At 31.5% G+C, this 12,728-nt stretch overlaps 1 protein-coding gene across 1 annotated transcript in view; it reads right to left on the bottom strand.

The window, feature by feature from the left end:
* Positions 1–12,728, bottom strand: part of PIK3CA (phosphatidylinositol-4,5-bisphosphate 3-kinase catalytic subunit alpha) — a 74,949-nt gene that overhangs the window by 17,251 nt on the left and 44,970 nt on the right. The window contains exons 2-9 of the mRNA XM_072961324.1: positions 10,805–11,232; positions 10,054–10,263; positions 8,429–8,679; positions 7,068–7,313; positions 6,289–6,374; positions 2,434–2,539; positions 1,782–1,934; positions 1,561–1,695 (exon numbers count right to left, since the gene is read on the bottom strand). Coding sequence (XP_072817425.1) covers positions 1,561–1,695; positions 1,782–1,934; positions 2,434–2,539; positions 6,289–6,374; positions 7,068–7,313; positions 8,429–8,679; positions 10,054–10,263; positions 10,805–11,156 — 1,539 coding nt within the window. The 5' untranslated portion in view covers positions 11,157–11,232. The remainder of the gene's footprint in view (positions 1–1,560; positions 1,696–1,781; positions 1,935–2,433; positions 2,540–6,288; positions 6,375–7,067; positions 7,314–8,428; positions 8,680–10,053; positions 10,264–10,804; positions 11,233–12,728) is intronic.

The following is a 12,728-nucleotide window of genomic DNA, read 5'->3' as shown; positions in this document are numbered from 1 at the left end:
GCAACATACGTTGAATAAAACAAACTACTTGCTTATCAACTGCCATGCGTGAGCCTGAAATATACCCATCTTGTACATACTCATTTCAGATTTCAAATACATATCTATTAAGTTCTAGCTTATCATTACTTCTGGGTTTTCTTCTCATATATGCATTGTTAAAATGCAATACTTTTGAAAAAGTTGGTGACATAATTTTGTTTGAGAGGATAGCAATCTTCTTTGCTTCATAATTGCAAAATGCTTCTATACTTTATGCTTACAGGTATCAATCAGAATAATCAATCCAAGGATTTAAAAAAATTTCTACATCACCTTTTCCTTCCAATCATCTTTGTATACACACTTGCCTACAGCACTTATCCACTTACAAAGTAAATTTTGTGCACATCATAAAAGATGGAACAAATACTGCAGATGAGGCATGGTCCAGTTTCTTGTTAAGAAATACTGTGTGATGAAGTCATTCCTGTAGAATGACTAACTGACTTTGGAGATATATTGTTCATTGTTTCCTGAGTTCGAGAAAATTCATCTCAGATACTCTCACCTGATATTTCACTTATATGATCAATTTCAACATCATCATTAGAGTCTGGATGTGATTTTAAAATCACCTGGGGTGACTTTAAAGTCCCTTCTGCCTCCAAGGGACCTTTGGTACTGTTTGGACACATTTTTGATTGTCACAACTTGTGGTGGTGGTGCTACCAGCATCTAGGGGGTAGAGGCCAGGCATGCTGCTAAACATCTTGTACTACACACAATAGCCCCTATGACAAAGAATTTTTGGCCCCAAATGTTAGCAATGTCGAGGTTGAGAAACTCTGCTTAAAAGTTCTATTATCTGTCTCTGCATTCATATTCTGATCAGTCTAATAATTACGAAATATTTTCCTCTTTCAGTTTTCTTCTCTTTGTCATTATGATTGGAAAGGGAAAAATTCTGAATTATTAGTCGTGTTCAACGAAAGCCTAAGAAATAACAGCAACAAAAAACTACAAGGATGTTGTTTGCAGACTGCTTTATATACCTCTGGAAAAATGATGCAAAACACTGGGCTGTGTAGCAAGAAGACTGAAGGATGATGTAACAGTGATGATTTATTCCACTATTTCACTATTCAGGGGCCTTACTCTCCAAAACCCTTAGTCATTCTTGGCCCACTATTGTGTCCTTCATGACATTTACCATGATTTGTAATCTTACATTTCTGTTTTTCCTAGTTTCAGGACTATTTTCACCATTAGACTGTACAATCAGTAGAGGTCTCTTTAGTTCACAACTTTATTATCGAGTTATTATCACATAATAAATATGTACATATAGTCAGCATTCAACAAATATTTGTTAAATGAAGGCAGGTTAAACTAAGGAGAGGCAGAGCTGCAGTAGACATATTAGCAGAGAAAATTTTACTGTATTGCAATATTGTTCTAGAGCCTACAGGATCTGTGCCAGGGTAACTAAAACTTATGAAACTTTTCCATACAAAAAGCTTGCACCCAAATCCACTGATTATGACCGACCCTTAAGGAAAACGCAGTGATTTGCCTTACCAGTCCTGCATGGGAATAACTAAATCCTGCTTCTCGGGATACAGACCAATTGGCATGCTCTTCAATCACTGACATATCTGGAAACTTTACCACACTGCTGAACCAGTCAAACTCCAACTCTAAGCAAGGAGTTTCCTAAGAGAGGGAATAAAAGTTATTATATATATTATGCTTGCCTGTCATAAAAGAAAAAATCTAATTTATGATAATAAAAAGCTTACTTTATTTGGATTTGACCCAGTAACACCAATAGGGTTCAGCAAATCTTCTAATCCATGAGGTACTGGCCAAAGATTCAAAGCCATTTTTCCAGATACAAGAGTATCTGTGTAATCAAACAAGTTTATATTTCCCCAGGCCAATGGACAGTGTTCCTTAAAAAAACAAACAAAAATGTACACTACTCTGTGGATTAAATTATAAAACATATTTCAAAACACTTTTCTTCCCCCAAAAGAAAAATTCAACAACTGTCTTTATAATGGTGTCTATAACAAGTCACATTAATTTTTTCACAGTATAAGTGCTTTCTTTCCTTTTTCCCATTTGAAACTGCATGTATTTTCTTTAATTATAAATAGGAGATAGGAACCAAATCAAGCAAGACAGATATTTGCATGTAGTCACTTAAAAGATATTTATGTATAGTCACTCTGCATGTTTAAAAAGTGTATCATGAACTCAGGACATACTCATTCTGAAATAAATTCTGGAAGCTCTCCCAAGGTATCTGTCTATAAGCACATGTATTATTTAAAAATGTTTGACTTATTTTTTAAATGAAGAAAAATATCTACTTCTTGAAAAAATTCAATCAGTAGTATAATGGAGTTTTTAGAGGTGAATATAATTGTTCCTTTTGAAATACTTTACCTCTTTAGCACCCTTTCGGCCTTTAACAGAACAAATGGAAAGGCAAAGTCGAGCAGCACGAGGAAGATCAGGAATGTATATATCATAATTCAGCCATTCATTCCATCTATGTAAAATTTTAAAGAAAAAACGAATTTATTAAAAAAAGATTTTATCTAGAGTATATAAGCAACTCCTACAAATTTCAAGAAAAAGATAAATCAAATGAAAAACAGGACGCAGACTGACTAAAACAGATACTTCACAAGATCATATGCAAATGGCCAATAAACATGAAAAAATAGTCAACATCATTTGTCATCCAAAAAATGGAAAATAAAATCTCATGGAGATATCACTCTAGAAGAGAATGGCTAAAACTATAAAGACTGATGATACTAAGGGGTGGTAAGGAGGTACAGTAACAGGAAATCTCATACACTGCTAGTGGAGGTGTAATTTGTACAATCAATTTGGAAGGCATAACCTACGAAAACTGACCCATGATTCAGCTCAAACTCTAGGTTTAAACCACAGAAATGCAAGCATTTCTGCACAGAATGTTAATAGAATTACTTACAGTATCCCCAAAGTTCAAAAAATTCAAATGTCCAACAGTAAGATAGATAAGTGGTAGTATGTTCATACAACAGCATACTATATGGCAATAGAAATGACCAATAATGAAATCTTACAAACATAATATTGAATATAAGAAGCTAGACACAAAAGAATAGCTACTCCTTGAGTCCATTTATATAAAATTCAGAAACAACCAAAACTAACCAATAGCTTTAGAAGTCAAGATAGCAGTTACCTTTGGGAAGGAGAGAAGATTAATGGATTGGGAGAGGGCATGAGGAGATACTTTTGGAATGCTGATAAATGTTCTAATTCTTGACCACAGTAGTGGTTATATAGGTGTTCACTTTGTGATAATTCACTGAACTGTGCAATTATGATTTATATAATTTTATGTATTTGTGCTGTATTTCAGCAAAAATAAAATTAAAAACAAATTAGCTTATAGAAAAAGGCAGATAGAAAAGGGAAGCTAAATAAGATAAAGTTAGATTTCACATTATGATTAAAATTGTATTTAATTACTTTTATATATGATGTAATTTCATTCAGAAAAGCCCATTAATTTAAATAAGTCAGTATGTAAATAAAATGAAGGACACATAAGAAGAAAGTATATAAACTTTAAAATAACTCCTTTACAAGAGGTAATAAAACTTGACATTCATAATAAGGACAAAATGGAAAGTTCTAACAAAAAGTGATGATAAAATTATTCAAATTTTTATGATAAATTCCCTTCAATTTACTGGATGCTATGTGTGAAATTATGTCTATATCGGTACACATACTTGTAAAGATCCAAGTACAATAAATAGGTTTTTTTTTAATTAAAACACATTACAGTAATAGCTAAGACTACAGACTCAGAAGTTAAACTAACTGGAGTAAAAATCTTGTCTCTACTATTTGACTAAATGTGTGAACCTTGCTTTGTCTGTTTTCTTATCTGTGAAATGGAACTAATAACAGTATCCTTAAAAAGCTGTTGTGAAGATTAACTAATATAAGTAAAGCAATTAGAACAGTAATTGGTCTATGTTACAAGCTCAAGAGGTAGATACTATGAAAACTTTTCAAAATGGCTTTTTTATAACTCTTCTATTTTTTTATTATACATAAGACTTAATTAACAAAATGATAAACAAATTCTGTTTTTAGTTAGCCAAACTAAGGTATAAAACTTTATCATAAAATAAGTTCTATTTATTCTAGCACCTTTGCTTGAGTATGGGCAAAGATAAAAAGAAATATATGGTCCATTTATATAGAGAAGACTTACATTTAAAATGGGGGAACTTAGCAAGAAGGAACTCTAAAGGGAAAGGAAACAACAAATGCAGTGAAAAGAAATACAGTGAGATTTGATAAGTCCACAGTTAATTAAGAAAAATTAGATACATGTACCTGGTACTTTTTACTACCTCTAAATCTTTAGAATTGCTTAAATTAATGAGAAAATTTCTGCACATTCTAAGAGAGCTATGTCCTATTAATGTAGTTGTTCAGTACTATGCTAACTAAATAAAACATTTTCCTTTCTTCTTCTAAAGTCCCCACATACACCCACAATTAAGTTCTTTATTTGTAGGCAATGGTTTTAAACATACATTCCAAACTGATTCTGATTTTGGGAGATTACTGGTAACATTTATGAAGAAATCATAAAGTACCAATTTATTTAGCATATAGAAAGCACAGATTTAGAATAATCACTTAATTTCAGTAAGAATTTTTAAGATTCTATCTTCCTAATAACTTCATATACTTTTATCTCTTTTGGTAAATACAGAAAAGTTAAAAATTTTACTGAGATCTTTATACAGCTACCATAGGGATTTTACCTTACAGAGAATTCTTAAAGGAAAGTCCTTTCTAAATAGCGATTTTATTAAAATTTTGACATTTTAATCTTGTATTATTAAACAAATTTATCTTTCACTTTTCTAAAGCCTGTTTACTTTTGGTACTTGAAACAACTAGGGTAAATCTATCCAACATTGTCTTGGAGTCTTTGCTGTGGGCTTGTCAGACTCCTTAGATGGTTGGTTTTATAGTTTTCACTAAATTTGGAAAACTTTTGGCCATCATTTCCCCAAATATTGCTTTTCTCCTCCCTGCACAACCACCCACCAACCTGTGACAGACATGCCATATGAATGGAAAATAAACTTTTGTTATTCTAACAAAAAATTTTAAAATATTCTGGTGCTATAAGTTGCCACAGCATAACTTCTAATTTGAATGATGTACTTTCTGACCTACAATAGTTCAGGTAGGGTGAAGAACTATTTTCCTTCCTCCTGGTAGAAAAGGCTACCATCTCTTTGAACTTCACTTAGGTTCTATAAGGGTGGCCACCTCTAGCAATTTAATTACAAGACCAGAACTTTTTCTTGGCTTTTCTAGAACTCAGTCTGAATTCATTATGAAATCTACTTGTAGAAGATCCACTAGTTAGCTCTATTGATAGTCTACAAAGGCCATCTTTAATACCAACTTGAGTTCTCTTAAAATATTGCTAGCACAGGGAACTATATTCAATGGCTTGTAGTAACCTGTAATGAAAAAGAATATGTATGTATATATGTGTATACCTAAATCACTATGCTGTACACCAGAAACTAATACAACATTGTAAATCAACTATATTTCAATAAAAAAATTAGTATTACACTAAGGAATAGACTTTTATTCCCAAATGATTCTAAAATCAGAGGCAAAGAAATGGCAGGATGCTAGTCTGCTGAATTATAGGTCTTTTACTTATTTATTTTATCTTGGCAATAATCATTTAAAATGTTCCCAATAACTCTCTCTCTCATTAAGAAACTGATTTGTTTTCAAAGACCCTTAATTTGAATGCCATAAACATATATTCTTGGGAGTAATGTAAAGGAAACTGCCTTAGGGTAGTCCAGCTCTAAAGTTGTTTGCCATCTCTCACTTCTTAATGGAAATGGACATGGAGATAAGAAAAGAATAAAAGGCTAGGTTTATAGATCTAATGTAAGAAATCATCAGCACAAAACTATAACTATACTCTAGGTTCTCTCCTTGACACAATGGGAAGAGAGAATCAGAAAAGCCCTTCCGATAAAATTTTAGAGAATCCATAAAGTGATCCTGTGATTGATACCCCTTTGACAGAATGTCCTCATGTTCTGTACGCAAATGTTGAGTAATTTTACATGACTTGTATAAAATGAATGATGTAAAATATAGTACTTTTACTGAGTACATTGCTAAACACTAATATGATTTTGGGAAATATAAATACATATACTTCCTTACCTGGGATTGGAACAAGGTACTCTTTGAGTGTTCACATTATCACATAAGGGTTCCCCTCCATGGTAGATACCTGTTCGAACATAGATCTAAGAAAAAAAAAGTTATGTGTATATACATACATATACACATGCACACATAAATACTAGACAGGACCAATATTAAACATTATCATACAATTTAACTGATAATGAATGACAGAATCAAGTCAAAGTCTCTGTTCAGATGTAGCTTTTCTATTCTCCTTCCTTTACAAAAATAGTAAACTAACACTGATGCAGATTCTTCACCAAAGTTTGTTGCTGCCTTCAGGGGGACATTAGACTATTAAAAATTAATATAGGCCCACAATCCCTTTAAACCAGGTATGTAATTCAGAGATAAACTAGCATATAAACTAAATATTACTTAGTACTCTTAGCAGCTGAAGCATCACTCCAAAAAGAAATTAGTATTTCTGCAACAAAACATATGGATATTTACACTAAGTAGGAATAATAAAGACTGTAAAGAATGTTGCTGCAGGTTAGGTCATGTTTTCCTGCCAAATGAATTCTGTCAAAGTTTGGTTTAAAGAGCTTAGAATTACGGGTATCAGAATTATTAGACTATTAGAATTAGGGACATTAGAACTACAGAAAAGGACTGTAAGCTGAGGTTGACAAATGGTTTTCCAGCCATCTGAAAACATACTGCAGGTTAACAGATTATTATATAGTTCAATAAAGAGATTTATATAACATAATTCATATAAAATTATAAACACCAGCACTTGAGCTTACCTTGTCAATGTCTCGAATATTTACATTCACATAGGTTGCACAAAGAATTTTTATTCTGAGAGCACTATTTATAACCCAAAGGGATTTTGTAGATGTCTCTCCATTCATATATGGTGTAGCTGTGGAGATGCGTCTGGAATAAGATGGCATTGTAAAACAGTCCATTGGCAGTTGAGAGTAGAGGCTTTCTTTAGCCATCAGCATCAGATTGGGCATCCTCCCAAGCATTATACAGCTTCTTATATACTGTAAGAGATTAAGGTGGGAGGGGAGAATCCATTTCTTGTCAAGCTCTTCATTTTAAAATCAAAATGTAAGCGTATTATAAGAGAATTTACATACTAAGCTGCAAAGGTTATAAAAAATCAAACATTATAGATCATATTTCTTAGTAGCTGCTATATTTATAATATTTAAAATACTAACATTTGGGAGTTAGGTTATACCACAGATCAACCAAGCCACCTCTTGAAATATAAATTGCATAAAAACAAAAAAAAAAGTCAGTTTTTGAGACTGCAGTTTTATCTTTAACTAGAAGGAAAAGACAAACAGAAAAAGAAAAGAAAAAAGGAATCAAAAACAAGGATCAGAGGATACCCATTATGAAAACACTATACTTGCTAAAGGAAAAGCAACATCATGCAGAAAGCCTCTGCCATTCAATTTATTAAGTTATATTGATGTTAAATCCAAGGGTTGCTGCCCACTCATTCTTCTGTCCCAATATTTCCTGAGAAACATTTGTTTTGTTAAAAAAAAAAAACCCCAAACTAAAAACCACAAAGAGATGAGACTAATAAAATTATGGAATATATATTTTTAAATATTACAATGCATTAGTTTGAACTTTGAAATGGTAGTTAGGATAAAGATTTTAATATAAATACTACTGTATTCATATTATAAAAACCTATTTCCTTACCCACAAGCCTCCCTAGACTATAAGCAACCTAAAGGCCGGAACCATGTCTTGCTGGGTATTATAAATCACTACGTGGCATATGCTTGGTACAAATACAGTCGCTTTTTATAGTTTTTTTTTTTAAATCAAATAATCAAATGTTTGTATCTGAATAACGATATAACTATTGTTACACCTGCAAAACATTAATCAGCTTATCCACATATGTACACTCAGGACCCCAGATATTAATTACATAAAATCTAGAAGGATAGTGCCTGTCCTCTCAAATCCATCATCAATCTCTCAAATTAAATACAGTATAAAAATAACTTATTAATGCTATTTACTAATATTATTTAATTTTCAAAAAATATGTCCTAAAAATACAGATACCAGTTCCTAGTGTGAATGCCTTTTAAATTTAAAATTAGTATCTTTGAAACTTGCTACTCACCTTATACTGACTCAGAGGATATTTTTCTAGGAAGTATTCGTCACATCCACACACTTTTAATATATACTTGCCCTGGTATTCTAAAACACAGAGTTTTAGTTGTTCAGATGATAGCAACATACTTCGAGTTTTTTTCCTGATTGCTTCAGCAATTACTTGTTCTGGCACACAGTCGTGGTTGATTTTCAGAGTATACTTTTGTTTGTCATTATTTGGAGAAACTATGACCCAAATCACCACTATTATTTGCCCTATAATAGGAAAATAATATTAGATGCAATCACCACATATATTTCATTTTTTAAGAGATAAATTTCAAAAAAGTATGTACTACCATTACTCTAACCATAATCACAAATGACTTATAATCAACCTTAAATAAATACAGGTAAATATCAGGTAGAAAGCAAATCTTCAAATCTGACAGGGCTGCCAGACCACGCCCAAACCCCACATTTTATGGCAAGCATGCAAAACTGTGACTAGGGTAGGTCACAAGTACCTGAGACCAAGCTAATTTCTATTCTAAACTGCATGACATACTTCATAGAATACAAGCCCTATGAGGAGGAACTCATGATGGTATCAAAGCTGCAACAGTACCTTAAGTTGAAGTTTTTGGTAACTATGAGATAGAATCATGGAGACTTAAAGAAAGATGCTGAATCAGAATGAGAGAAGATGGGGGAGGTGGGGGAAGAAGATGTATTTTCTAATTTTTTCCTTTCAAAATTAGTTAAGCAATAAGCCAGGGGACCAAACAAAATGATAAAAATGAAAAGATAAAACTGTTAGAGTAGTTGAGGTGTTCACTGTAAAATTCTTTGAACTTTTCTATATAGCGGAAATTTTTCATAAAGAGTATTGGGGAAAAAAATGAAAAGAGCATTCCATTTAAAAAAGTATGCTAGAGTAGAAAGAAATTTTAAATGAAAAGCTTGTGTTATATAAGCATTAAACACTTTGAATATGGCTGAAATAGCAATAAGATGTTTTAATTTATTCTACTGACAATATGTTTAAAAGTGTGTGAGTTAACCTATTCTATAACTTTCAATGAAAACTTTCACTTTGTTACCTTGAAAATACAAATATTTATTTGATACAATGATATTTTCATTTCCAAAATAATATAGTTTATATATTCCCATGTTCACTTAATTCTAGAAATTGGTATATTAAGTGTCAAAAGTCACCTTATATATTATCACTCATCATGATTAGAGTTAATTACTGCATTTAATGTTAAGAAATTTATTTTTTCTTTGTATACAATAAGAATGTTTCCCAAAATTTTATAAAATGTTTTCTATCTATACTTGTTTTTATTTGTAAAAAGATAACAGCTGTAATTCTGTAACAGTGAATTTCAAACTCAATGTTTTTTAGTTTTATTCTGAGATAAACAATTCACTAAGGGATCAGCAGTATATGCACACAATTCATTCAATCAATAAATATTTATTGCACACAAGTTGTGTACTTGGCACTCAATTATATCTTGTCAGTATGAGCCACTCCTTGTCTTCAAGAAGCTTATCATCTGGCTGGGATAAAAAGACTATAAAAACAGACAGAAGTTTTCACTATAGTCACCAATTATGGTAGATTTACAATTTTCTTACCTTTATCCAATTTATTATATATGTGCTTTGGCAGTTCTGGTGAAGATTCTACGTTTGGAGGATAGACATACATTGCTCTACTATGAGGTGAATTAAGATCCCTAAGATCCACAGCTTCTTTACAAACATTCAGAATATTTCTTCGGAAGTCCTGTACTTCTGGATCTTTAACCATATCAAATTCACATACTGGCATGCCGATAGCAAAACCTTAAAAAAGTTATATACAGAATATAACATTCTATTAAACACACAGTAAGACCACGTTTATTATAAATAGGGAACTTGGCAGATTTGGAAGATCACAAAAAAGAAGTTTTCCTGTGTTAACAAAGTTTTTCGTGAATACATACAGTAAGAGCTGACAAGGACTCAAATATTTTTAACATATAAAATATGATATATTTGGCAATTTGGAGCAAAGGTAGCAAATATTATCCATATCAATTATTTTTTAAAAGACTAATAAGACAAAACTGGGATATAACAAATCTAAGTCATCGACAACACATCAAACGACACTTTCTAAAGAAAACTTGATAGAATAGTAGCAAGGTGTTAAAAATAGTTTCTCAGCCTAACAGTCAAAAAATACTTCAGATTTGTAATGTTTTTTTTTGAAATCTACTTAAGATTACCAAGGTAATTAACCAGTTCAGAAAAAATATTTTACTAAAGAGAAAATAGTTAAGTTTCATAGTTATTTGCATTTAGAATAGGATGACAATGCCATTTTGAAATTTTATCATACCAATTTCTCGATTGAGGATCTTTTCTTCACGGTTGCCTACTGGTTCAATTACTTTTAAAAAGGGTTGAAAAAGTCGAAGGTCACAAAGTCGTCTTGTTTCATCAAAAAATTCTTCCCTTTCTGCTTCTTGGGTAACACTTACAAAAATGTAAGAAGATTCATCTTGAAGAAGTTGATGGAGAGGGTATTTTCTTGCTTCTTTAAATAGTTCATGCTTTATAGTTATTAATGTAGCCTCACGGAGGCATTCTAAAGTCACTATCATTCCATTTGGTAGTAAACATTCTACTAGGATTCTTGGGGGCATCAAGTGGATGCCCCACAGTTCACCTGATGATGGTCTTGGAGGCATTGTTCTGATCCTTTACAAGTTTTACATATAAGACTACTTTAAGGAATTAGATGTGTGGCTGTCCCAAAGCAGAAATCTAAACCAAAGAAAGAAAACATGTTAAGTTTTTTTTCCCCTTTTTAAAAAGAAAACTCTACTTTTTCATATGGATATTATTCCCCACAGAAGTTTGTAGAGTCCGAAAATGGGTATAGGTCATTCAGTCTGACCTTGTTTGTAAATTTTAGGCTAGTGAGTATTTATAAATGAAGTGGTTCTAGCAGAAAGGGTCACTTTGGAAAATCAGAAGGAATGAATCTTTTCCTGGTTTTGTCACAATGTAAATTAGTAATTGTGGATGAGTTCTGTAACTTCACTAGACCTCTGTTTATTCATCTGTCCATCAGGAATTGAAGTTATTAACTAAGATTTCTTGGAAGACTAAAGTAAGATTAAAACAATAAAGATTTTTTTTAAAAAATGAAAACATTAAAAGAGAAACATCAAAGAATACATTTATGGCTCTACAAAAATGTAAAAATTCACTTTCTGTAATTTGAATTGATTTGGGTAAGTAAGTAATCATAATTCATCTTAAATATTTTGATGTAGATTGTTGTTCCAAATTAGGCTGAAATAATTGATCCAAAGCAGAAGTTAGAAAAAGTAACTTGTATTTAATTATATTTAATAAATTCATTCAAATAAAGGTTTTTATTTGAATGAATTTTTAAAGTCAGGTCTTATCAAGACAGAGCTGAAGCTATGGAAAGAGTAAGTAGTAAGGTGCAAGTGAAACCAGAATTCCCATCACATACCACCTTTATCATTCTTTTCTATTTTATGGAACAACAGAATTTGACTGGAAAGGATCTTTTAGATCATGGGTCCATTGTTCTTACTTTTAAAGATGAGTAAAGAAAAGGCTAGAATATCAAATTCTATTCCTTTTATACCCCCTACCTCTATCCTGTGGTAATCAAAAATTACATAGCTTTGTCTTTTTTTCTTTCTTAAATCAATCTTTGTAATTTTCTTTTTGTACTGATTACTGTCTAAGTGATAGACCATTCTGTTTTAAAGTATAATTTAGGTACATATTTAATATAAAGTGTCATCAATGTATTTTCCTTGAGACATGATGAATTTGCAATGATCCACTTCCTCTTTATCAAATAACTCAGTCCTATTATTTCCAACTGAAATGAACTGATCCACATATCCATTGGCTCAGTACAATTTTCCAACTATGTTAAGTACTTATAATACTTTTTAAAATATTAAGTATTTTATTATAATCTGAATATAAAATATTAAGTATAATATTACAATCTGAAGCCTTCTCTTTTTAGATGTTAAAATAATCTTCAGGGTTTTCCAATCTCCCTTTGGAAGACACTGTCAAAACCTGCAAAGCACAAATTTACTTCTTGCTGTATATTTTCTTTTATTCAGTAAGCTAAACTGTAAAGGTATAAGAAAAAATAAAGTGAGAGAGATTAAGAAAATAAAAAAGAAATGAAAGTTAAGCCAGAGGAATGAATCAAAAAAGCCCAGATAACTTATTGTATTCAATTACTCTATCAGGCACTG

This window comes from Vicugna pacos, chromosome 1 (assembly GCF_048564905.1).
Source record: "Vicugna pacos chromosome 1, VicPac4, whole genome shotgun sequence".
In the NCBI taxonomy this organism is placed as follows: Eukaryota; Metazoa; Chordata; class Mammalia; order Artiodactyla; family Camelidae; genus Vicugna; species Vicugna pacos.
This window is presented reverse-complemented; position numbering and strand designations above follow the sequence as displayed.